Source organism: Peromyscus californicus, unplaced genomic scaffold, assembly GCF_007827085.1.
Source record: "Peromyscus californicus insignis strain IS unplaced genomic scaffold, ASM782708v3 Scaffold_24__1_contigs__length_46423439, whole genome shotgun sequence".
NCBI classification, from domain to species: domain Eukaryota; kingdom Metazoa; phylum Chordata; class Mammalia; order Rodentia; family Cricetidae; genus Peromyscus; species Peromyscus californicus.
The window spans coordinates 8,273,580-8,301,430 of NW_026294535.1; the positions used below are offsets into that span (position 1 = coordinate 8,273,580).

The 27,851-nt window shown below is 40.5% G+C and overlaps 1 protein-coding gene across 5 annotated transcripts in view; it reads right to left on the reverse strand.

Annotated features, from left to right (window-relative positions):
* Scyl2 (SCY1 like pseudokinase 2) overlaps nt 1-27,851 on the reverse strand; it is a 57,957-nt gene that overhangs the window by 15,097 nt on the left and 15,009 nt on the right. For 2 of the 5 annotated variants that reach the window (XM_052753076.1, XM_052753075.1), the window contains exons 3-15: nt 22,142-22,299; nt 18,976-19,120; nt 16,791-16,940; nt 15,554-15,775; nt 14,717-14,833; nt 13,824-13,949; nt 12,261-12,437; nt 9,317-9,328; nt 9,086-9,208; nt 7,856-7,969; nt 4,543-4,675; nt 3,523-3,641; nt 2,505-2,605 (exon numbers count right to left, since the gene is read on the reverse strand). In XM_052753076.1, coding sequence (XP_052609036.1) covers nt 2,505-2,605; nt 3,523-3,641; nt 4,543-4,675; nt 7,856-7,969; nt 9,086-9,208; nt 9,317-9,328; nt 12,261-12,437; nt 13,824-13,949; nt 14,717-14,833; nt 15,554-15,775; nt 16,791-16,940; nt 18,976-19,120; nt 22,142-22,299 — 1,697 coding nt within the window. The remainder of the gene's footprint in view (nt 1-2,504; nt 2,606-3,522; nt 3,642-4,542; nt 4,676-7,855; nt 7,970-9,085; nt 9,209-9,316; nt 9,329-12,260; nt 12,438-13,823; nt 13,950-14,716; nt 14,834-15,553; nt 15,776-16,790; nt 16,941-18,975; nt 19,121-22,141; nt 22,300-27,851) is intronic. The other 3 variants (XM_052753078.1, XM_052753077.1, XM_052753079.1) reach the window with 2 other exon arrangements.

Genomic DNA, 27,851 nt, shown 5'->3' on the forward strand with positions numbered 1-27,851 from the left:
GAAGTTCCTTGTTTGTGTATCCTGCATATTGAGTGTTAACAGCTTAGATGCAAGATTGTAAAACATCAGTAGTGAACGTCTGCCCTCTGGGGTTCTCCCATTGTGCTGTAAGCCTGTATTTAAGACCTCCTCCCTCTTTCAATAAACGGCATTCGACATTCTGCTGAGGCAAATGACCCACTGTCTTGTCTCTGTTTTTTGATCCACAGCCCCTCGCTCGGACATGGTGAATGGGTGGTGGTAGCGCAGCCATTATCGCTACAACCCTGCCTCAACAATGTGGAAGGAGAGAGCCTCCTCCTCTGAACGTGCAGTGGCTTGCATACATCAGCAATCATGTACACACACCACAAACACTCGTATTCTCTCTCTCTCTCTCTTCTCTCGCTCTCTCTCAAAAAAAGATAAACAAATACAGACTTTGAAAATATCTCTACATTGGTTTTTTTGTTTGTTTGTTTGTTTGTTTTAATTCAACATTTAGGATTTGGGCCATCAGGCTTGGAGAGATGGCTCAGCAGTTAAGAGCACTTGCTGCTGTTCCAGATGGCCTACTATTCAGTTCCCAGTACCCACATCAGATGACTCCCATACACCTGTAATTCCAGATTCTGAGGAATCTAATGCTCTATTCTCACATAAACACTGGTATACATACATGCATATAAGAAGTCAATAAACCTTGGGGAAAATATTTAGACCAGTGTGGGAGCCCATTTTCAGGTTTCCTAGTGGCTTTACACAGCAGGTCTACACAGAGAGGATGAATGGACCACAGGCCTGAGTACAGGTGTTTTGTAACTAGCGAGGGGGAGGTCTTTCGCTCTACCCCTTGCCATTGTTATAAATAGACCTTTGGAATAAAGTTTTGGCCAGTGGATAAGGATCCAGGCCCTCCTGAGTCTATCCTGTGTCTTCTCCGTTTTCTCTCCCCTCTCTATTTCTAACTAAGTCTCTTATCCCTTATTCAAGAAATCCTGGGGTAAGTAAGTGTGGGGACTGGTCTCCAACAGCCTAGCAAGATGGCTCAGAAGGTAAAAGCATTTGTGTGTGCCAAGCCTGCCAAGCAGATCTCAATTCCCTTGGACCTACACAGCGGAAGGGGAAACTAAGTCCTACAAGTTGTCCCCTGACCTCCACACATGCAACGCATCAGTGACTCATATGAATCACATACACCTTAAAAAAACAAAAATATCTTTTACTTTAAAAAAAAATTAAGGCCGGGCGGTGGTGGCGCACGCCTTTAATCCCAGCACTTGGGAGGCAGAGCCAGGCGGATCTCTGTGAGTTCGAGGCCAGCCTGGTCTCCAAAGCGAGTTCCAGGAAAGGCGCAAAGCTACACAGAGAAACCCTGTCTCGAAAAACCAAAAAAAAAAAAAAAAAAAAAAAAAAAAAAAAAATTAAGATTTACTAGCAAAAATATAAGAATTAAAAACTTTAAAAGATTAGTGAATATACCAGTATTCCATGAGTCAAGGGAAGCCAGTTATTACTGTTGAAGATTTTAATATCACTGTGAGACAGGATGTGATATTGAGGCTGTTGATTAAATTGAGAATACAACAAGAAATGTTGTAGCCACTGTGATATGACCAGATGTATGGCTTGAAAAGGAAGAAGGACTCACACAGGAAAAAATGACTGCCTGGCCCATCCAATATAAATACTAAATATTAAAATTTTGTTTCAGGCTGAAGGTATAACTTAATGGCAAAGTTCATGTTTAATATGTGCAAGGCTCTGCATTCAATGCCCAGCAACAAAAATTGCTGTTTCCACCTAAAATGCATTAATTTTATAGCTTTAATGCATCAAGCCTCGCATACACCTACAACACAGGGAACAGAGACACAAGGGTTGTTTGACCTACTACATCATGAGTATTCACTCCTTCAAGTCTTTACCTTACACACTGGGACAGAAGAGTTACACCTGGGGACCTTGCTCATGGTTCGTACACTTCGCTGATTTTGAGATGCTTCTTGGGGAATGCTAAACTCACGTGTTTTACACTGGAGCAAATAGAGTAAACTTTTTGACTTGAATAAAATAGTTCCAATGAACAACCTCCATCTTTGTCTTTGAATACCAGTGTTTTCTGTAGTAATTCTTAAAAATCCTCTAAAAGTAAAGGGGCAAATGCTGAAGTACCACATGCTTACATGCTTACATATTTCTGGGGCTAGAGAAGAGATGAAACAATCGCAATATTAGGGGTTCACAGATCCCAAAAATACCTATGCCCTTGTTCTTGTTCTATGTCCTTGATGCCGACAGCACATTTTCTCAGAAACAAAGTTTTCCTCATGTAGAAAAAATGCTAAGATCATATCATATTCCATATCCACACTTTCAACAATGTCCTATTGTAATGATTTCAAGTTACTAATCTGTTGGAAAATTTTTAAATGTTTCATGTATAATCAAATGAAAATCCATCAATCTCCCTACTCAATATTCTGGAAAACCAATCACGAGCTGTCCTGGATCTCACTGCTCACCTCTGTTGCTCCTGCATCATGTGAAGCTGCTCCAGCTTAGTCCTGTGCTCAGACTCCAGTCTGCTCAGCATCTCCTTTATGACGGCAATGAAAGAGCTGAACTGACAGAGTAAGAGATGGATATGGTGAGGATGTAATTAGTTAAGACAAGTCAGTAAGTTAATCCTAAGTCTCCACTCCCCAGTGGAACAGGACTCGCTCAGAGCACCAAAGACACAAAGGTAGTCCATTTAAACTCAGAACACAAATGCAAGCTTTCTGTCTTTGTACGGAAATGACATTATGGCTGATAAAGCGTGTAAGTTCTGGGATTTTAAATTTTATTCTATTTTATTTTATGTATATGAATGTTTTGCCCACACATATGTATGGGCACCATGTGCATGCCTGGTGTCCACAGAGGTCAAAAGAAGGTGTCAGATCCCCTGGGTCCAATGGTTGTGAACCACCATGTGGGTACAAAGAACCAAACTCAGGTCCTCTGCCAGAGCAACAAGTGCTCTCTCTCTCGCCCCTGGAAATGCTTTAAAACATCCGCAATCAGATAGAGAAAATGACAAAGACTCGGGATCTGTTCTGGGCATATTATCCTATTCTTCATATTCAGTGTTTCCCATTTGCCAACCCTAACCTGATACCCAGGGTAAACAGGAAGCATTAAATCTAGGAGCAAAGGTCAAAGGCTTACCTTACTACCTGAGATACAATGTTCAGTCTAATTAACTGTACATTTCTTCTCCTTCACAACTCTGCCTGTTCAGAACTCTTCTCCATTGCCCAAACCTTCCTCTCTCCCAGCTCTTCATTCTCCATTGCTCTTATTCACTTTTCCATCCTAACTCTAAGTCTTCCCTGCCTATCTACCAGTGATCCTCAAACAATGACTGTGCTCAGCCCTTCACATGTTTCATTAGACACCAGGTTTCTACTGTTTTCACCTATATTTGTAATATAATAAAAGCACATAATTCAAGTAGTAAAAAGAAAAAGAAATTAAATACACATAAAATATTCCCACCTGATTGAGATTAAGGTTGTTTTCAATACTCAGGGGAATGAGATGAGGCAGTACTTTTCCAGCCAGCTGCTCTTTGGTGATTCCCAATTTCTTATGAGTAAAAGTACATTTATAAATACCTGAGAGAAAACCGTGTAGTAAACTTTAGAAACCGGCACCCAAAGTTCATAGAAACCATGAACATACGATATCTATAGAAAGCCATTAGCAACATATCTCCTCCTCTTACAATGAGGATGCTCTCTTCCATGTGGACCACAGTGACTCAGCTGCACTATCAGCCCAGATGTATAAAACACCATGGCATATTTCTCCTGTGCTCTTTTGGTATAAGAACACAGAATGGTTGGGTGGTGGTGGCACACGCCTTTAATCCCAGCACTCGGGAGGCAGAGGCAGGAGGTATCTGTGAGTTCGAGGCCAGCCTGGGCTAGAGTGAGTTCCAGGACAGGCACCAAAACTACACAGAGAAACCCTGTCTCGAAAATACAAAAGCACACACAGAATGACAGCACAAAACTAAAGGCTTGGTTATGATAATCCAGCAATCAGGTTACAGAATAATGCCTTACCCTGAATGCATCTATTTCAGAACTCTATGTCAAGGTGTTTAAATATAAATACAATGAAGAACAGTCTACACTTTCATTTCTTCTGATAGTACAACTCAGTGTAGCAGCTTGGCCTCTTGTACTTTATACTACTTTATGGAAGAAAATTACACACTATCACGTCAACCAAAATTATCTTCTTCCCACTCCCCAACCCTAGGAATCAAATCCAGGACTTGCCCATATGAGTCAAGTGCTAGAGCCCCAGCATTCTATAAATGTCAAGAGTCTACTTCTTTTGCTGTTAAAACAGAGAAAAGTTATATTGTAGCATTTATCTAATCATTTTACAACTCCATAATGTCATATACACAAAAATAGAGTGCAACGGTTTTACAGAATGAACATTTTATTACGAAACTATTATATAAGATAGGATGATACCAAATGACATGAAGTTTTCAGCTACCTAAAATTCCCATGAGGACTGCAGGCTCCTTGGAGGGAATCTGTTGTAGGAAGGGCAGGATATCGTCAAGGACAAACCATTTATCCAAGTACTCCAATATCTTTCCTAAACACACTAATGAATTCACACGGACCTATTAAGAGAGAAATGGAATGTAAGTTTGTCAGGTAAAGTTTCTATGTGTAAAATGAAATACTTTAAGTATAAATTTAGTCTTCAAATAGACATATGCTAAAAATCTCAACATAAAGTAGATTTTATAAGCATGGCTTTATTGACATAAGAAATTTGATGGACAGTGGTGGCACACCCCTTTAATCACAGCACTTGGGAGGCAGAGAAAGGCAAATCTTAAGTTCAAGGCCAGCCTGGTCTATAGAGTGAGTTCCAGGACAGCCAGAAAAACCCTGCCTCGAAAACGAGAATACAACAAACAAAAAAATTAACTAAACAAAGCAATGCACTCATTCACTGATTTCCCACGTTACAGAAAGCACTGCAGACTGCTTCAATTGAGATCCTAGTAGATAAACAAGGACCAGCTTCAGCCAGGAACAGTTGCTCACGGTTGTCCCTCACGGCTCACTCATTCCTTCCTATGTTGCCAGGGAACGAGACCCTTATACCTATCACCCAAGCTGTCAATGGCGACAATCCCAGTCCTCCAGGACTTTAAAGGCTTTTATATGTGTTTATAGCAAAAATTAACTATAAAAGAGAATATATTCCATCAATAGCCAATTTCACAGTGACTCAGCTACTTAAAGGGAGGTTCAACTCATTCTTAGAACTACATATTTTAACTGAAATTGTCCATATTAATCTATGGCCATTCCACCCTGGATGCTTCCAGTCTCCTATGAAATTATCCATGTCTGTTTTACACAAAACTTTATACTTCTAAATACATCTTTAATATACTTATTAAAATTCAACATTTGTGAGCTCCTGTAAAATTTTTATATCCATTCAGCTTTTGATATACATCAGACCCTAGATTTAGCTGGAACTGGTTGCATTTATTGAATGATTTATGTGGGTGGTTGTGCACATACTACAGTGTGCATGTCAAGTCAGAGATGACTGGCCAGAGTCTTCTTCCAGCAAGGAGATTGTGGGATCAAACTCAGGTGGTCAGGCGTGGCAGCATGCACTTTACCTGGCAAGTCATCTTCCTGGACCTTTAACTAGCATTTGTTACCACAGGATACCTCAGCCAGCTCTGTTGTCACAGGACTGTAATCCCAGCTATTCAGGATGGGAGCAGGAAGAGCTCAAGCTCAAGGCCAGCCTGGGCAATTCAGAAAGACCATGTCCTAAGGTAAAGAAGTGGGCTGGGGCTTGGCACAGTGATGCATACCTATAACCCCAACACTCGGGAGGTAAAAGCAAATCAGAATTCAAAGGTCAGCCAATGTAGGAAGTTTAAGGCTAGAGTCAGCCTGGGCTACTTTAAAAACAAAAACCGCACATGATAGGGGGGTGAGGGGGCTAGGAATACAGTTCATTGGGAGTAATTTTCTAGTATGTGTAAGACCACAGATTCAATTTTGAACACCAAGTCCCTCCCCACCCGCCCACCCAAGCAAGAGTACCTTTAAGTCATGTCCATAGTATTAATTAAAGCATATCAATTAAACTCCGGTCTAAAAAAATCTAAGCAGAAAATAATTCTACTGATTAACAGTTGTACAGGAAAATGAAAATTTATCCATTTGTTTAACTATTTTCTGAAATTTAAGCAGAATACTATGAATTCAAAATACTATCTGAAGGTTTAACCTGTTCTCAGAGTCAGTTTATTATAGTAAAAAATTAATGCATCTATTGGACACAAATCAAAAATGTTGCTTTAATTTTATTTTCCTTTACGATGCACAAAACATTAGATAAATCACAAATATACCTCCCAAAACACTGTACCTAGCTATGTACTGTTTTTCTTCATTTTCAAGCAATTTTAATCAATGATTTACGATTTAGGTATTTCCTAGTTAAAATTGCCAGACCCTTAGAGAATAAGTCTATAAATACACTACAGAAATTCCTATCTGCCACACAAAGGTAAGCTGGGAGCATTGGAAGTTCCATGTAAAATTCGTTTTTAAAAGTAACATATAAAATGCAAATCCATTCCAGAATTATTACTCTAAAACGTATTCACTGCACATCCTCATCAGCACCCTGTCTTTTTTTTTTTTAGATTTATTTATTTATTATGTATACAGTGTTCTGTCTGCATGTGTCCTTGCAGGCCAGAAGAGGGCATCAGCTCTCATTATAGATGGTTGTGAGCTACCATGTGGTTGCTGGGAATTGAACTCAGGACCTCTAGAAGCACAGTCAATGCTCTTAACCTCTGAGACATCTCTCTAGCCCTAGCATCCTGTCTTGAAGGACCAGGGCCAGTTAGCACTTTTAGAAGACACAGATCACCAAGTGTCTTGCACCCTACTTTTACACACCCCTTCACATTTATACAGAACTGAAGTAGAATACTTTGAGAAGACTTGTATTAAGAGAAATTTATAATGGCATAAATAAACCATAAGGTTTCTGAAATGGCATTTTAAAAACTGAGATTTTACCATCTATTTTGAAAAGTCAATCATAAAATCAGGGCTTCCTAGATGTATTAGGACATGCTCAAGGCCATAGGCAGTTAGTAACAAAAGCAGGGTAAAACCCATTTCACTCCATGCTTGCATTTCAGTAATGGCTTTCTTCTACTACTTCAGTATTTATATCTTCCATATCAGAGCTTTTCTACCAAGGAACATCAACTGAAATGGAGTAGATGTCTGGCAAGTACAATTGTGTCACATTGCCTTTACCTGTAAGTCTATTCAGCTACTAATGTGTATTCTTCTAATTTACATACCCCAAGATAAAGATGGATGGGTAAAATGATCAAGCTTTATAAAAGGCAAATTCATTAAGTTCTGGGAAATAGAAATTTCATGAAGGGCTGAAAAGAGGGTTCAGCAGGCAAAGGAACTGCCAAACTGACCATGTGAGTTTGATGCCTGGAACCACACGGTGGAAGGAGAGGACCAACTCCCACAAACTGTCCTGACTTCCACATGCTCACTATAACACTCAAACACATGCATGCACACATGATCTCACACACAAACAACACACAGCAAATATGTGTAAAAATAAGTTACATGAAAACATTTATAATACTATATATAGGTTACCTACAACTAAGACAAATTCCATAAACAAACCATAAGCTAGTTATCACTCAAGGGGAAAATGATGCCAACACTGAGCAGTGAAAGACGAACATTAATATCTAACTACTTACAGCCAGGGAAGATGTTTGTAAACAGGCATTTTTAATTCTTGGAATCAAAGCGTTTTTCATGGACGGGTAGTCTATAAGATTTGCAAAAGTTGGGATGATGTTTAGACAGAGCTCCTATTGAAAAAATAAATTGGATCAGTCTCAAGGAAAGGTGCTCGGCCTCCTCTCACATACTGGGCTAACTTGTCACAGTATAAAATGAATTCCCATATGCTTTACATTATTTGGTCCTTACAGCAATTTTTTTTAAAAAATAAAATAGTTATAATCACTTGAAAGATGGCGTGCTACACAGGGCTATAACCACAACTAGTTCTGTACTGTTTTGTTTTCCCTTGAGACATGGTCTTTATGTAGCCCAGGCTGGCCTCAGTTTGCTACCCTCCTGCTTTTGCCTAAATCCTGGGATTACAAGCCAGATTACAGGCCAGCATCCCCAACTGTACGGGGCTGTAACTCCAGAAAGCTGAAAGTAGAGGCAAGTACAGCTTCCACTTGTCCTGTGATTAATTACGAGGGGAAAAATTCAACCTCACACTCTTAAGTAAACTTGGAGAAAGAGAAATGCATCAAAAACGTGACTTAAGTACATGGTATGCAAGGCAGTACCAACTTACAATCCCAGCCACAGTGTTTGAGACAAGATATCATGTAGCCTAAAAGCTAGCCTTGAATTCCTGGTCTTTTTGCCTCTACACCTCAAGTGCTGGGATTACAAGTACATGCTACCACACTGAACTCCAACTTTTTTTTTTTTTTAATTGTGTGCATGTGTGCCGGAATGTGGGTTTACGCCTATGTGAATGCAGGTGCCAGGGGAGTCCAGAACAAAGTACTGGAACTGGAGTTACAGGCAGTTGTGAGCAGCCTGACATGGGTGCTGGGAACCAAACTTGTGTTCTCTGTAAGGTGGGTGAGGTGGCACACATCTTTAATCCTAGCATTTAGGAGAAGGGAGCAGCTGGAGGGAGCTCTGTGAACGAGTCCAGCCTGAGCTACACAGTAAGACATCTCCAAACACCAGCACCTACTGTTAGCATCTCTGCAGCCCCTCCTACTCTTTAGTTAGAAGTCAAACTACAGGAACAACAGTGCATCAGCAGGGCAATACAATAAACACATTCACGACTGAGTACACACAACATAAAGATTGAATTCTGTAATATGCCTTACTATGTCTTTCTCCTACCTTAAGATCATCATGAAGGAAAAACACACCAGGTACTATACCTGGATCTGAATGGAAGGAGCCTCCAGGGCTCTGTAGACCATGGGCAGGACACTGTTCTTTATCTCATCGGGAGGGGTTTTTGTTAGGAGCAAATCCATTTTTTGTAGAAAAATTAACAAAATCTGTGTGAGAAAAGGGAAGACGTATTAAAATCTAGAATCTTTAAGAAATTTAATATATGTCAAAATTTAGTGTTTTCAGAAGAATAAGTTATGTATTTTGACACTCACCATGTTGCTAGCCTGAAGGCATGGAAGACAAAAACACACACATCAAGTCTCTTACATTTCTGTAAGTACAACACTTTAAACTGTTTACAACTTACTCACTTAAATAAAGACTAGCCTCCAACATGTCTACAGTAACACATTACTTCACTTTAAGTTTCAACTATCCAGAAAACTACTAGGTTTAAAAAAATAAAATAAAAGCAAAGTTAGATGTCTCAAAAGGGGAAATGTTATCACTCAGTTTCTATGCAAGTAAGAAATGAAAAGATCCGTAAGGAAAATTTCTAGAAATAAACATTTTAATTGTTCCTAATATTTTTTCCTAGCTGCCTCTACATACCTAAATTGTAAATAAACAAACCAAAATACTTAGATGAGTTTGTTTAATTATGTATTTGTATATGTATGATTGTTTTGCCTGCAATATGTTTGTGTCTACATGGACACCAGAAAGCGGTACTGGAGTTACAGACGGCTGTGAGTTGTCATGTGGGTGCTGGGAATCAAACCCAGGTCCTCTGGAAGAGCAGCAGCTCTCAGCTGCTGAGCCACTGCTCCAAGCCCCAGAATACTTAGTTTTGCCAATGCTCAATTAAAAATTTTTCAGGAGGGCTTATTAACTGAAAAAGTAAGAGGAAAAAGAATACAAAGTTACCTTAGTTTGGTTTCGTGATGCTGTAATAAAAACCATAACCATAGCAATTTAGACGATAAAGGGTTTATTTGGATCACAATCCCAGGTCCAATGTCTAAGAAAGTCATGGCAGCAGGAACCTGAAGTAGCTAGTCAGTCTCTCTCTCTCTGTCTCTGTCTCTCTCACACACACACACACACCCCTGCTTGCCAGTGCTCAGCTCTCTCCTTTTCATTCAGTACAGGATGTTCGGACGCAGACAGACAGACACAGAGACAGAGACAGAGACAAAGAGACAGACAGACAGAGACACAGACAGACAGAGACACAGACAGACAGAGACACAGACAGAGACACAGACAGACACACAGACAGACAGACACACAGACAGACAGAGACACAGACAGAGACACAGACAGAGACACAGACAGAGACACAGACAGACAGAGACACAGACAGACAGAGACACAGACAGACAGAGACACAGACAGACAGAGACACAGACAGACACAGCTCAGCTCTCTCCTTTTCATCTGGCACAGGACATAGCCCATGAAATTGCTGTTGCCCACATAAGCACAGCCCCAGGAGAACCTGATCTGGACAACTGTCACAGTGAGAGTCTCTTCTCAGGAGAGTCCACACAGTATTCAGCCAATCATAAACTTTAGCATCATGAAAGAATGGGGTCAAATGGGGACTGAGATCATGTGTCTTGGGATTTTAGCACGACTGATGAACAATTTAGGTAGTGTGATGCCACCAACTTTTCCTCTCGACACCGTGACAACCGAAGGGAGCCCTGCTTTAAAGCTTATGCCTCTGTCCTGTGACTTTTCCCTGGTTTGGAGGAACACCCCCACAGCCTGCCTTCTAAAGTCCCCTCTTTAAGGAAGAGAAACTGGGGGTGAACCACAAGAACTGGCAGCAGGCCTCGTGGCACACCTTTAATCCCAGCACTCAGGAGGCAGGGGAGTGTTTGAGGTTAGCCTGGGCTACATAGTGTCAAGCGAGTCAGAGCTATGTGGTGGAAACCCATCTCAAAACAGGGGGATAGGGATAGCCGAGTGATGGAAGAGGAGGATCGCTCACAGGCATGCTGCTCGAAGGCGTCCTGATGATATTTAACACCTTACATGCTCATTTTAAAATCAAAAGACAAATGCTGCGTTTTCAAGGAAGATCTACAAAGCATCACAAAGCCACTGCATCAGAATTAACAGCTGATGACTAAGCTACCGTCACCCAGCAGCACAAACACCTGACCGTATTTAGTATCTGCCCACAACTCTCCACTTGAGAAATGTGGACAGCAATAGCTTTCCCATGATAATGACGAATACGTATACTAGGAAGGAGATCAACCCAGATCCACATCCAGGTGTGCAACCCACTGTTCTTAAACTTAAGACAACTTTGTTTCTGACAAATATACACTGTAATAAAACCTATGTAATTTATTTCACTTACATATACACGTTACATATAGAACTCGCACTTTTCACATGGATATACAGATTTTATACACACACACACACACACACACACACACACACACACACACACACACACACACACATTATTCCCAGAGGGAAGTTTATTACCAAAAAAATAAAGAGAGACAACGGACACAAATCATCTGCCAATTCACTACTGGAATAGCAAACCAAATAAAAACATCTAAAACTAGAAACATAAATATTTTTCCAACTGCTATCTTTCAACAGAACTATGTAACACATGCAAAATTTGATTACAATTCAATGTTTCAAATGTATGCCAAGTAGCTTTCTGTCTAGTGAAAAAAATCTTATACTTACCTCAATTTTTTTTATTCATTTAAAATTTTAATTTATTTTTATCTGATGTATATGGGTGTTTTGCCTGAATTTATATCTGTGTCTGGTTCCCAGAATCCAGACTTCGATCCACTAGGACAGGAGTTACAGATGGTGTGAACTACCATGTGGGTGCTGGGAAGTGAGCCAAGTCCTCCGAGACAGCAGCCAGTGCTCTTAAGTGCTAACCCATTTCTCTAGCCCCTACTTACTTAGTTTTTATTTTGTTTTGTTGAGACTAGGTTTCTCTGTGTAGTTGTGGCTGTCCTGGAACTCTCTGTAGACCAGGCTGGCCTCGAACTCACAGAGATCCGCCTGCCTCTGCCTCCCAAGTGCTGGGATTAAAGGCGTGTGCCACCACCGCCTGGCAACTTACTCAATTTTCAAAAGCTCAAAATGTCACTGATTTGTTTTTTGTGGTAGTAGTTCTCACTAGAACTGTATAAACATTCAGAAGTACTCACAACATACCTGGATTGGCTCCTGTTGTTTAAATACAGGACCAAGTTCAGGTAGAATTAATTTGACATACTCTTCTTTGGTGCATTCCTCAGCAATCAGTAAAACATTAGGCAGAACAAAGGGGACCATATCCGGATTTACAAACTCTGAAGTCAAAGCAGGCAAAATTCTCTGCACGATGACACGCTGAAAGGGGAAATAGAAACTTTATAAAACAAACGGATTTCAGAATTTCAGTATTTACACTGCAGTGTGAAGTGGCCATAAAGTTCATGGCTGAAACTGAAATATTTTGAGAGAAAAAATAAGACTCTGTTGCTAGATACAATAAAACAGCACAGGCTTGCACTATCAGGAGAAAAACGGGATACATGATCATTCCACCGTTAGCAAATCTCTAATGTTCACTGAGTGTTTCTCCTCTTAATCCTGCCATTACTACTGATTCCCATCACCTAGCTAATAGCGTTATCCTGACTTGCTGTCAATTCACAGGTGGCAACCCTGCCTCTGTTTAGTCTAATGGCCTTGGGAGGAATGACGACACTGTTTTCTGTTCACTCTCCCAAGAGCCTGCATAAAGGGTAGACAGACACCGGCTGTGACTGGTGAGGCTTTGGAAGTGATTAGTCAGGAATTCATAGTTTTACAAATAGCATCCTCCTTAGCATTCATCAACTACGTTTTTCTTTTTAAGATGGGGGTCTCACTACGTAGTCTGGCTAGCTGAGAACTCAGAGACCCACTGCCCTGCCTCCCAGGTGTGGGAGTAAAGATAAGGCATGTGCTACCAGACCTGGCCTCATCACTGTCTTTAATAATATTTTGCATTCATTGTTTAGTAAGTCAGAACGAGTGAAGGAACTGGGGAGGTTTGCACCAACACCAATGCATCCCTTAACTACGGATGAGGCAGTGGGCTCCACTGTGGCTGTTTACAGTTGACATCTTTTTGGACACGTAATGTCCAACACAGGTAGCCTTAACGCAGGTAGCCTCCTAATTTTTTTGTTTCGTTTTTTTTTTGTTTGTTTGTTTGGTTTTTTTTTAAAGATTTATTTATTTATTATGTATACAGCATGTATGACTGCAGGTCAGAAGAGGGCACGAGATCTCATTACAGATGGTTGTGAGCCACCATGTGGTTGCTGGGAATTGAACTCAGGACCTCTGGAAGAGCAGGCAGTGCTCTTAACCTCTGAGCCATCTCTCCAGCCCCGTTTTGTTTTTTGAGACAGGGTTTCTCTGTGTAGTTTTGATGCCTGTCCTGGATCTCGCTCAGTAGACCAGGCTGGCCTTGAACTCACAGAGATCCGCCTGGCTCTGCCTCCTGAGTGCTGGGATTAAAGGCATGCGCCACTACCGCCTGGCTAGCATCCTAATTTTTTAAATCCTATTTATTTTTGTACCATAACTAAGCTTTTATGTTACTGTCATTTATGTAGCTCAGGTAAAGTTGTTTTATGTCTTTGGAAGAGTGGTTTATAGTAAATCAAAGTAAACATTAAATAAAAATCTCCTGACTATGTAAAGAACAAACAAACAAACAAACAAAAAAAACTGGTAACAAACCTTGGGCAGCTTTGGTAGAACCTTTGGCAATCCTTTGAAGAACTGTGATTTCTGAAGATTATCTCTTTGGAATAAGGTATCAAAATATTGAAGTGTGACTGCACCAACATCATCAAAAAAGGGAATCTAAAAGGACGGACATCAGTTAAAATTACTCATATCTAAAATGTCCACAACAAAGTGAAAAAATATTCAAAAACATTCAGCAGTACTCTAAACATTAGACTAAAAAAATTCTAACTAGAAAACTCCAAATAAGAAATTAACTTTTCAAATTCAAATCAGCAGTACCTGTGAGTCAGCTGAGCAGGAGCATTATTTATAAATACTGAAATTTCAAACAGCTTGAGAATTGAGTCTGGAAAGATGGCTCTGTGGTTAAGAGCTGCCTTCCCAAGGACACAACTTAAATTCCCAGAATAAACATCGGGCAACTTTTGAATTCATACACACATACCTTCACACGGACACGGACATATACATATACACACACACACACACACACACACCCCTTCACATGGCCACACACACACACACACACACCCCTTCACACGGACACACATAAATACACCATTAAAAATAAATAAACTGTTTAAAATAAAATACCTTGGAAGCATGACGAGTACTAGTTATCTGCTATGTTAAAGACCATGCTTTGACTTCTCTGGGCATTCAGAATGTCTGCCTCTCTAATTGTAAGTATCAGGATTTCCGTGCATTTAAAATCTTAATTTTCTTCACAACTATGTGCATCAATTACTTAGCTATTTCACACTAAAAGCTGAAGTTTTAGTACACTCAAGAACCGAGTGACGCGGTGTCGGTCTCTCCTATGTCGCCTTCCTCCAACCGCAGTCTCTGCCCACCGTCTACTAGAACCTAGCTGTACTCACCTTTGTCATCTGATCTGCGTCGGGTCTTACAGTCGGAGTGACATTTAGCAACAGTTTCACGTGATCACGAACTTCTTCAGGTATACTTGTAAGGGAGCTAGATCCTAAACGACTCAACTATTCAGAAGAGCAAAAACACATGAGCACAGACATTCTCCTCAGTCCATCTGCTGACTGCACAAACACTAACACTTCTTCCAACATAGCTAAAAACGTCTTTAATACTGGAAAGTATTTCCATTGCTAAAGTAAGATGGGCAGCATTTTAGATACTCTAGTAAATGCCATGATGAAAGTTGTAATGACCAACTTTCAGAAACCTTTACAGAAATTATTGTTACTGAATTGATTTTACACAAAGTACTTTTAGGAAGGTTCTGCAGGCGCCATCTCCTACAAAGGAGTACACGAGATCAAGCCAGTCAACACTGCAGCATGTGGAAGAAGGACTTCTGCGCCCTCACCCGTGTCCCAGGAGCGACGGACAGCTGCTGGGACAGGGAAGTCTGTTCCAGGGATGGCCCCTGACATGCCTGTAACATGCCTGTAACATGCCTGTAACATGCCAGTGGATGAGCACGCACCCTTGAGTACATGGCCGGCACAAACCAAACTTGATGGGTTACTACAATCAAAAAAGGAACACGAGTTGTGAGGGCAGTTGGGAAGATGGGGTGGATCTGGGAAGATTCAGGGGAAGGAAAGGAATGAATATGATCAAAATATATGAAATTCTTAAAGAAGTAATACATATATTTATTTTTAAGAAAAATTTTCTGTCTGTATTTAGAAAAAAAAGCCGAGGAGACATGTAAACAAGTACTGACAGACAAATACCTGATCCAACTGTCTACTGAAACTCTTGTAAATATCTTGCTTGTTGACTTCAAATATAGGTTTTCCTTTATTAAAGACAGCATACATAACAGTTCCTAAAGAATACATATCACTGGCTGTTTCACAGCTCACGGAGAGGATGTATTCGGGAGCCAAGTATTCAGGATTTGGAAGACACAATGACGGTAAGTTTGGGTCCCACTCTTTACAAGGAAACTTGGGCTGTAAGAAGACAGAAACAGGATGACAAGGTCAGAATGTTGAGTAACAGCGAAGGCTTTACTATTTTTAAATTTGCATTGACCCGGCCAGGTATGGTGGCGAAGCCTTTAATCCCAGCACTTGGGAGGCAGTGCAGGTGGATCTCTGTGAGTTCGAGGCCAGTTTGGTCTACAGAGTGAGATCCAGGACAGCCAGAACTATACAGAGAAACCCTGTTTCAAAAAAGAAACAACAACAATAAAAATTTGTATTGAGTCAAGCAACTGAAAATGCTACTACCACCTTTAACTCTAAAATTCCCAAATCACCAAATCCAAAAAATACATGCGATAAACACCTAAGCTGTAACTGGGGCCCTGTCCCACTCGATGTCATAAGGAACCAATCAACGTAGGGCATGGCTGGCCTAAAGCAGTGTTTCTAAGTGTGAATGGACAGGTATCCTGAATCCCTGGGAAACCAGTGCTTGGGAGCAGAGAAGTGGGGCTCCCATCCCAGCTGCACACTCGGCACCCACCTAAACATAAACACACCGTCCCCATACATAAGTAAACGCATGGAACCTTAGAAAATAAAAGATAATAATAAACAGAATGTAATCTATACACGTATGAAATTGCCAAAGGACAGATTCAACCAATTTCTTAAACTAATAAAATACTTCAATAAATGTCAGCACATAATCGCTGTTATTGCCCCTGTGACCCCTGAGGAAGATCCCATATTCTCACAAACAGGCACCTGGTGTTAAGAGTTACAACATCAGTTTGTATATTTAGATTTCTAAGGAAGAAATTCCTGTTTAAGTTGACCCTTTGCTGGAGACAGCTACAGAATTAATCATCTGGAGAATACTCTCGGGCACAACCAACCCCGGGAGTTCTCTCTACAGTTAGACGTACTCTGGTAAAGAGTCTCACACTCTACCAGACTGCTGACATGTTCTAGTTCATTGCAGCGCCTATCACAGATTTCCAGGATTTAAAACAAATCCAAACAGGAAAGCCGTCATTACCTCTTGTTCAGAAGGATTGCTTGATGACACACAAAAATCAAAACCCATTATTTTCCAGGCTCCACTTTTATTCAAAATTATATTTTCAGGAGTAACATTTCCATGAACCATTTTCACACTGCTATGCAAAAATGACAATCCTTCAGAAACCTGGAAGTGAAAAAAAAAACAAAACTACTCTTGAAAACCTTGCAACAAAACTGAAGTACATCTATTAAGAAGTTCCTTTTTTAGCTGGGTGTGGTGGCCCACGCCTTTAATCCCAGCACTCTGGGAGGCAGAGGCAGGCGGATCTCTGAGTTTAAGACCAGTCTGGTCTACAGAGTGAGTTCCAGGACATCCAGGGCTATACAGAGAAACCGGCCTCAAAAAAAAAGGGGGGGGGGTGGGGGGGGTGGGGGAGAGTTCCATTTTATAATAACAGAAAGAGAAGTTTCTGCTGCCTAAATTTATTCATTTCCAGAGTTTGAAACATAAAAATTCTCATTTAGTAACAGATAGTTAATATTTTTGTACAGTTATACTTAATATTTAAAATCCAACTTTTCCAAGTAGTAAGTACTATGCTTAGTTTTTAAATGTTTACTGTGCACTCACTGTCCCACTGATTAAATGTAATATCTGTGTGAAGTTGACTATGGAGTCCGGTAAACAAACAGAAGGCTGTCTGGACAGGAAGGTCTGGCCAGTGAGTGCTCTCAGACTTCCAAGAAACGTGTCCCCGTCTTTCTCCCAGTCACTTTTTCTGGTCTTGTTTCCTGGCTCCTCGATTCTATCCCCCAGATGTTTCCCCCAGATGTTTCTTTAGGGCTGACTGTTCCCTGTGGACCCCGCTGGGCCTCCGCTCACTTCGCCTAGACTTCCTAACCTGACCACTTGCTCTCCCCTCCGCTCTCTTGTGAGCCTGAGTCTCAGCAACCCGAAGCTGAGTTTCTACCCCAAACTTAGTCCACTTCTCCTAGAATGCTTTCCACACTAGTTAATACTCACTTGTTTTCTATTTGCTAAGGACAAAAGCCCGAGTTATCCTGGGTTTTCTGTCTTTTTTAGTTTAGCCAGTCAGCCAGCTATGGTGGTACATGTCTTTAACCCCACAACCCCAGTACTCTGGAAGCAGAGGCAGGGGGATCTCTGTTGAGTTCAAAGGCCAGCTTGGTCTACATAGAAAATTCCAGGCCAGCCAGGATTACACACTAAGACCCTGTCTCAATAATAAATAAAACATATATGCAAATCATCTTATTTCCACTTTAAAATATCCCTGGATACACTGCAGGGTCCCTCACCTCCAATAAAACAAACAAAATCAACCATTTCAAAATGTATTAATGACCAAAAAACTACAGACCTCTCAGAAAGACAATGGAGACATTTCAGAACATAAATTCTCCCGTCCTGGACGTAACATCAAAAGTACAGAAGGCGGGCATGACGGTTCCTCAGGTAAAGGCACTCACTGCCAAACCTGACGAGCTGAGTTCCACCCAGAACACACAGGAGAACCTATGCCCACAAGCTGTCCTCTGACCTCCACACATGCCCTCCCCACTCAACACACAACGATAAATCAGAAACTGTTTTTAAAACTTAATACAATCTTTCAAAGAAACTCAGAATTTCCTAGTGAGTCTACTTCACGGTGCTAAAGGTTTTCTTTCTCTGGAAGGCAGAGGAAAAAAAAAATCGTAAAATTGAGGCATGTATGAGAAGACTAATAATATCTCTCAATATATTCTAAATTTCCTTAAAGTTATTTTATCCTTACTAAATATCTTTATTTTCATTTTTAAAGTTTTGTTTATGAAATGAATTTACAGGATTCAAAAGAATTAAAAAGAACTTATCCAACAGCCAATAAGTGGCCTTCCTCAAAGGTTAATATATATATATATATATATCAGTTTCATATATTTAAAATAACTTAGCAAGGCACTGTGGTTCAAGGCTAGTCTGGCTTATATAGCAAGTACCAGGCCAGTCAGGGCAACATAGTGAGCCCTGGTTTGTTTGTTTATGGGAGTACATAAAATAGAACTTAAGCCTAATGATAAAAACAACAACAACAATTCTAAGTTACGGAAATAATTTTCAAATTATTGACAAGGGCCAAAACTACATAAAACAGTTTACATGGTAGATAAATTTGAAATAGTGAAAAATTGTTTGTAAGGAAAAAACTACATACCTGAAGCAGGCCATACTTAGTTTCTACATCATAAAGTTTATAATCCTTAATGTCTGGAGATATTGAAGAGGGTAGGTTTTCCCAGTTACCAAGAACATTGGCTAAACTGGCAAACACTGGTTCTGTACAAAATGCCAAGCAATCCCTGTTTCAAAACAGAAAAAGAGTTACTATCATTGTACACATTATACAAATTAAATACAAATGAAATAGCAGATAACCTATCAAGTGTTAGTAAGAAACTTTGTGAGCCGGGCGGTGGTGGCGCACGCCTTTAATCCCAGCACTCGGGAGGCAGAGCCAGGCGGATCTCTGTGAGTTCGAGGCCAGCCTGGACTACCAAGTGAGTTCCAGGAAAGGCGCAAAGCTACACAGAGAAACCCTGTCTCGAAAAACCAAAAAAAAAAAAAAAAAAAAAAAGAAACTTTGTGGTTTCTAACCCAGCATGATTATGACACCCCTCAACCAACAAAGTCACGTTTACACACAAATCACAATGGAGAAATGATTCAGTCTTTTAAACTTTTAAGTTCTGCGACAACTGAGATACACTTTATGTTAAATTTTAAAAGTCAGGAGGCAAACTATTTCAATTTTTCTTTTTAAATGATTGCCTGAAAGCCAAAAAGCTGACTCAAAAATGACTCATTAAACTTATTATACACTTACACGGAAGTCTGTAATTCTCAGAATATGCTCAGAGAGAGCTGCAGCTTCTCATGTCTGCCACAGGAACAAGTGGGGGGAGACAGGTCCCCAGTCTTTCTTCAACCAAAACTGCTTCATTTTATCTATTCTGCCCACCAGTTTGAAAGGATTCAATAGTTTTTAAGTTTCAAATACTGTTTTCCTGATTTGTAAGATTTTAATGTTCAGAGAATGTTCCCAGGGATACTGACTATGCCCATGTGAGAGAATGTTACCATGGATACCAACAGTCTATGCCCATGTGAGAGAATGTTACCATGGATACCAACAGCCTGTGCCCGTGTGTGGTTACCACAGTTACCAATAGTCACATACTGATCACCTCAAGCTTGGAAGACAGGTAAGATCTGGCCAAGCCCTAGCTTTCCTATTTCTTGTCCTGGTGATGCTGCACACTATCTCTCTGAGCCTCACTTTGTCCACTTGTCCTGGAGGGTTATGGTAAGAACCAAATGAGACAATCGTGCAAAACACAAGGCAGAGCACCAGGGGCTGGTGGGCATGCGCACTAAATTTAGCCCAGCCATCATAATTACCGGGCATTCAGGCCCAAGTCCCAACACTTTAGGTCTTTATGCTTAGCAATGAAAACCTACAAAGGACCAAGGCTAAGCCAAGCTGCAGTGCCAAGATGCCAGTCAGTTCACAGCGGCTATGCACTCTTCTGTGTCTGCCATATACTGCTTAACTTCTTCTGCCCTGAACCCAAGCAATGCAGGATCTAAAGCTATCATCTCAATCTTAGTAATATGTTTAAAGTGAAGTTATTTTCTAGTCCTAGAAGTGCCCCTCCTCCTATCATTAATGTTTACCACAATTTCTAATAAACCTCACAACTAAATGTCAGGAAGTAATCTCTGAATTGTGTCTCTTCCTGATGACAAATAAATTCCTAATTTTAAAGCCAGCAAGGTGCCTCAACAGGTAGAACTTGTTATGCAAGTACCTGAGTTCAATCTGACCTGAGTCAACTGACCCGAGTTCAATTCCCAGAACCCACACAATGGCAGAAGAACTGATTCCGCAAAATTGCCCTCTGACCTACACCACACACATCATGACATGTGTGCCAACACATCCATATCACACACACCCAAGTTAATACAAAAAATATTTAAGTTCCTAATTCTAGAATGTTTAAATCACTGTCTAAGAAGCTATAGGGATTAACCCTTCTCGCCTCAAGAAACTTCAAATGTATTATGAGAGATAAGACAAATAGATCACATTAACATAAACAAAGACATTTTTATAATAAGAGATATGAGCATACTTCTTGGTAGGCACAACATAGTATGAGAAACAGACAGACAGCCAGAGCAAGCATAGGCTCAGGAACCAAGCTGCTAACTCCCAGGTCTGCCATCCAAGCCAGAGTTGAAACAGTATTTCCAGCCCTCTAGTCTGTGTAATCATAAAGCTTACGTGAGTTAAGGGATGCAAAGCATCTAGCACAATTTTGCGCATGGTAAGTGTCTGTGCCTTTGTATGCAGTCGTGAGCGGAGAGTGTTACTGCAGATTTCAAACAATGAACTTTCAGAAACAGAACATAACACAGACAAAAGGAAAGATGCCCCAGCTGAAGGCAGATGGGACACTTGGAATCCTCTAGTTGCCTCCTCCTGTCTCACCCTTACATCCTGAAGGACACGTAACACAACTGGCTGACAACGTAAGACCTTCTGAATTAAGACAGAAACAATGGGCTAAGGAGGAGGGAGGAACCAAGTTTGAATAACTGATTATGAATATGTAGAAAAATTTGCAAAGCTAGGGTGTTTAAAGGATTGGTCCAGTCAAGATGCATAAAACTTATTTTCTGATTATCTCAGCAACATCTCCCAAGCTAATCTTTAAGTAAAATTAATGGTAAAATAAGTGAGGACCACAGACTGGCATACTGGGCGTAAAGGTTTAATGTCTAGAGCAGCACTTGACACACATGCAAAGTGATGGCCAAATAATTAGTGAAAAGGAGACCGCAAATTCTAGCCAGTAGCAAGACCGTCTACTTTCAGGCAGTGGCTGTATTCCACAGCTCCCTTGGGTCCGCTGTGACTACTCGAGGCAATTGCAGACTCCTGACGATGTGAAAGTGCTACCACCTCATGACACACGCAGAGGCCGGCTCCCTCATTAGAGTTCACTGGCTGCTCCCTCAGAGGACCAGGCTCTGCTCCCTGCACCACAGGGTGCACACAACCACCGTACCCACTTCCAGGGTGACACCTTCTTCTGGCCTCTGCGGGCTGTACACACAGTGCACATAAACTCACAGGCAACACACATACACATAAAATAGACACACAATTATATAAACTTTAGGGTAATAAATGGTCCATAAGATCCCAACACTTACTTTTCAAGAAATTTTGTTGATAATATTTGAAATAGACCAAATAGTTACTTTTAATTCTTTATTCAGGACATTGCCTGTAGGAATTTTCAAAATTTTACCTTGACTCTTCTAAAGGATGCTGGACAGTAAGAAGTCGAGGGTGGCGTAGCCGGGTGAGCTGCTGGACTCCTCGTTTTAAAGAATCGATGATTTGATCCTTTTCAAATTTTTGATATTTATCAATCAGCTTTTTATCAAAAACAAAAACAGCCACTTCCTAATTTAAAAAAAAATGTAGCTAATTTTATTAGAAAATATATGAAAGCAGTAAAATCATATCTGAGTGACCTAATAGTCTATAAACAAATAACTAAAACTAATATCATGGAAATTTTAGCAATACTGCAATAACATACTGATCAAAAAGCTAAGTAAAAACATAAATAAATCTGAATATATTTAGAAGAATAAGACCCCAGGTCCTCAAATAATGAAAACATTGGGAAAGCCCCATCTTGAAATTGTCTTGTAAGACATCCACACAAACTATGTAACACTCATTTCCCCTATGTAGTACTCTTAAACAAAAGCTTTTTAAAGTGTTTCAAAATTCAAAATGCTGCTCATAATAACTTTCCAGCATTAAATTTAAAAAATGTTAAAGAGTCTCATATAGCCCAGGCTATGTAGGTTAAGGAGGCCTCTACTTGGCCTGCCCTTTTCTGAATGGAGACGGGAGAGAAGCGGATGGGGAGAAGGGTAGATGGAAGGGGGGCGGGGGCGGAGGAAGAGGAGAGGAGAGAGGGGAAACTGATCAGTATGTGAAAAAATGTTAATTGAATGAAATGTTTCAAAAGGATGTCTCTACTTGAAGGGCACTGGGTCTACAGGTCTGTACCACCACACCCAGCTCCAACCAATCTTGTGAAGAACTCTTCACAGGTTCTCGTTAGGAATGATTATTTACCCAAAACCCTCATTTGTAAGGAGCTCTTCCGTGTGAATGACCTATCCTCTCCCCATCCTCTATGGCAGTCACTGGATGGTCCCTAGGCAAGGAGCTGTTCCCCCACTTCTCAGACCATTAACAGTTTTTTCATTTTTTGGTTTTATATTACACACACACACACACACACACACACACACACACACACACACACACACACACACCACTAAAGCCTACATCCTCTTTACCATTTTCATTTTCTCAGATACACAAGACAAGGAAAATTGTTCTATTTACATGGTCTATGTGAGTCTAGAAACAGCGCCATCAACAGGTGACCGCCTCTCCAGAAAGCTGAGAGCAAATTGGCACAGAATAGTGGGTGTTTGCCAAGACTCTCTGATCTTGAGTCTTTAAAGTCACCTTCAAAAGCCTCAAATTAAACTGCTCCGCCACTATCAAAAGCCCGGAGTGCCTCCCATTCTACTAATTTGTCTCTTCTAATTATTTTCTGGGCTTTTGGTTTTTGCTTAGATATTAGGATTACTGTTTTTACAAGTTAGTCTGGAAGCCTAATGCATCTCAAGACTTTACTGAAAAATCCCAAATCAATAGTTTTCTCAAATGTAACAAATTGGACGCTCCGCATACATAGAGGTTAAGGATTTCAGAGAATGAAAGCCTTAAAGAGAGGCGACACAGAGAGACAACCTAGGAACTCCAAGCACTTGAAAACCAAGACATGGACCATAATAAAACAGAACACAGCACTCAATATACTTATACAGATTCAGACCAGAGTTTTGAGAAAGTTTCCCTCCCAACAACCAGCTACCATTGAAGTTTTCAAACAGGAAAAGGGAAGATTTGATCCCTGAAGATCAAATAACACACTATAGAAAGAAATGGCCACAATCCCTGACACACTATAAGCGTCATGGAATACCACTAACTTAAACACCAACACCTATCCTTTGTTTCTTTTCTACTACAAGTATCAATTTTCTGCCAGTACCCATCTGATCAATGCTATACACCTGAGCAATGATCTGCACATTCAAGATCAATAGCATCTGTGAAAGAAACAGGTAAGTGCCATCGTGTCAATTTAGTAGGGACATTAATACATTAGAATTGTGTAAAATGGCATGGTATAATCTAATGCCACTCCAATGTCAAAGACACTTAATACCTGAGAATGTAACTAACAGTGGTTAAAGGTCTGATTTCCAGGGCCAGTAAAAATGGCTCTGTGGTTACAGCTACCTGTCTCCAAACCTGTCCATCTGTGTTCGATCCCTGGGACCAGTGGTGGAAAGGCAGAATTATCATAGTATGTCTTCTGACCTGCACATGTGTGCCATGGCAAGTGTGCCCACATTCATTGTCTGTCACCCCTCTAAGCAAATATAGTTGTTGTTTTTTTTAAAGAATCCAATTTCTTGAAGCATGCAAGTCCAAACTGGAATACCACTCTTGCCACTTTTTCTTACACTGACCTTGAACTCAAATCCTGGCTATTGTTATTTTCAAACCACAGTACTACAGGAGGAAATGAGGTGAGGAATAAACTTATGCAACAAGCCCTCTAACTAAACTTGCAGGCATTAGTCTACCAAAGACTGAACATATAAAGTGTTTCTCAAGTCAACCGATTAATTACAGAAACAGGGAACATTTGCAGTTATGTGTCACATACTGGGCTAAGTACTTTTCAGGGATTATCCAATTCTTCACAGTATCCCATCAGACATATTTTATAGTCGTCCCATTAAAAAAACGACACTGGCGAATGAATGTTGTAAAGACTCCACAACAAGAAAGATGAGTCTGAGCCCAGGGCATCTAGTCTTTAATTCTAGAGCAAAGACACCATTCTGTCAGCTCAGAAATAACACAGGATAAATAAGGAGAATTCATAAGATACATACCTTTGGGGTAGGTGTCAATGAAGTTGAGTGACAGCTTTAAATTTCATATACAGGTTGCATAACCCTTATACAAAGAAAACTGTTTGGGACCAGGGTTGTTCCTGATACAGACACAGGATGTTACAAATGTGTGAGCTCTCTTGCGGATGGGATGCACGCGAGTCTAGGCATGAAGTCCACTATGTTTACATACATTTTACACACAGCCTGAAGAGAATTCTTTAAACAGTATTTAGGCACTTGTGTTTTAATGCAATCTGCTACATGAAATCAGGTGTAGAATTTTCTACTTAACGCATGTCACTCAAATTGTTAGAGGTGGAACATGTTGGGTTTAGGTTTTTAGACTAGGGATGCTCAAACTGTACATCTACAACATCTTACCTCTTTGACTATTAAGAAATACAGCACAACCAGAAAGAAAAAGTCTCACAGGATCCTAACTAAATCTAAAAACAAGTGGCCTCAAAGTCTAGGTTCCTACCTCACTGTTCACTTGTATTCATGTGGAAAGAATTATTTCAGTAAGTGCTCTTCTACAACACCTTTTATAAATGCATCTAATTTAAGTGTGTTTTTCACAGTGTCTTTTTAAAACATATCACATGAAATGGCTCTGGCACTCACTGCTCTTAAAGAAGCCATTTCCCTGCTCTTAAAGAAGAACACTCCAGTTAAAGAGGAAAAAGAAACAATTCTATCAGAAGATCCTAAATTTCCTGCTCTAGGTCAGGGGACAGATTCCTCCCCCATAGATCACAAGAGCTTATCAACTAGCTTTAAAACTTTTCTTCTTCAGTTAATTACAATTAATCAATTTCAACAAAATTGTATTGTTAACCGTGTCAGGCCTCTTGATAACTCTGTAAATTAAATACCTATACTTTTAAACTTTTCACTGGAGTATATCAATGTCATTCCCAGCTTATATTTTTATTATTTTGCTATCATATTGAGCAACCCTAATTTGAAGATCTGAAACCTAAAATGTTCCTAAATTGAAACCTGGATGCTCAGAAAATTTCAGAGTTCAGATCTGAAAGGTACTCAACCAGTAAAGTCTACAAATATTCCAAAACCCAAAAAAACCTCTAAAATCTGAAATACTTCTGGTCACACAAGCCCACGAAATGGCGCTTAGTCAGTACTCACCACTCTGCTAACACTCACCACTTCCATAACAATCCCTTTACCTGTGGTCTTGCAGACATTCCAAGTTTTTGTAACACAAAACAATGTCATAGACTTTAGCAATGTCTTAGACCTAAAAGATCCTCAAATGTTTAGTGTCTACCGATTATCACTGAAGACAAGCAATTAGCACAATTTTTATATTCATTTTGAATTAACTTTTTCATCGTATCAGTATACAAAGTTTCAAGTATACAAGAAAAATGAAACCGTATTATTCACTACATGATTAGGCAAGAGAAGCTGGGTGGGTGTGGCTGGCACACACGCCTGTACCTCTGCACTCACTCGGCTGAGGAAAGAAAGGATCACCAGGTTGAGGTGAGCCGAGCCTAAACAACAAAACCCTCTTTCAAAAACACAAAAATTAAAAAGCAAAACAAAAAGCTTGGGCACAGGGTATATAGGTGGCACACTCACATGTACTCATATGCATAAAAATAAATAAATCTTTCTTTAAAGTGAAAATTCAGAAAGTGGTATTCCATTGTTTACTCACTGCATACATTAAAAGTACTGTTTTCCCCTGTGACTAGATTGGGTTCTGCCCTAGGGTCTATGACCAATGTTATTATTCTAAACGAGCATCTGCTTAATGACTAGACCTGTAGACCAGAGCACCTCTCAACCCCATCAGAGAAGCTTCTCTTTGCAGTAGATGGCGATTAATAGAGACCTCAATTGGTCAACATCTAAAGAGTGTAGAGACTATGCAGTGCTCAGCCATAAATGAGGCAAACATATCATATCCCTCCCTCCCAAAGCTCAGGGAGGAAAAGGTGGTGTATTAGTCAGGGAATGACTTCCAGGCTGCAGTCCAACAAGGGCTAGTTATGAATGGAAAGTCCAAGAATCTAGTAGCTGCTCAGTCCCCCAAGGCTGAGTGTCTCAGCTCTGGGACTGCTGGGATTTTGAAGGAAATAAATGTGTTGATGGAGGTGAGGGCAAGCAGGCCAAGAACAAACTCCACTGTCCTTATATAGGCTTCCAGTAGAAGGTGTGGCCCTGATTAAAGGTGTGCCTTCCAGCCTCAAGATCCAAATCACAAGGGTATCCTCCAGTTCTGGATTACAGTTCATTCCAGTTATAGTCAAGTTGACAACCAAGAATAGCCATTACAGGTGGGAAGATTGTAAGAGCCAGAAGTAGTTGGTAACACCAAGGAAAGTGTTCTCCAGAACACAACAAGGCATATGAGCTCCCAGCAATCTCTTTCAACAGTGTGCACAAGACCTATGCAAGCTCCAGGCAGGCAAAAAGCAGTACAAAGAGGCAAAGTGGGCATCAGCTCCTGCCACCAGCCGAGGAGCCAGTGGCACTGGACAGCTGCTGGGAGAGGGAGAGTCCGCTTTCTCTAACAGTGTGACACCTGGGAGGTCAGCCCATGCCAGAGCAGGCCCCGCTCCACAACCTGCTGGGAAACACAAACTGGACTGGATGGGGAAAGAAAAATAGGAAGAAATCTCAAAGTTGGGAAGGAAGTGATGCGAGGTGGGAGAGGGTGGTTACGGGAGGAATTGAGAGAATGAATGTGTTCAAAACACATTGTATGAAATTCGCACAGAGTAAGACAATTAAGTACTATTTTCTTATTAGCCTAACTTTAAATCAAAAACTATAAAATTATTGGGAAAAAAATGGCCAGGTGTGGTAACACACTATAATACTAACGCCCCAGAAGCTGAAGCAGGAGGACCTGATTTATAACTGTTAAAGCTCCTTGCTTACCGTAAAGCTGAAGTCTGCCAAAAACAATATAGT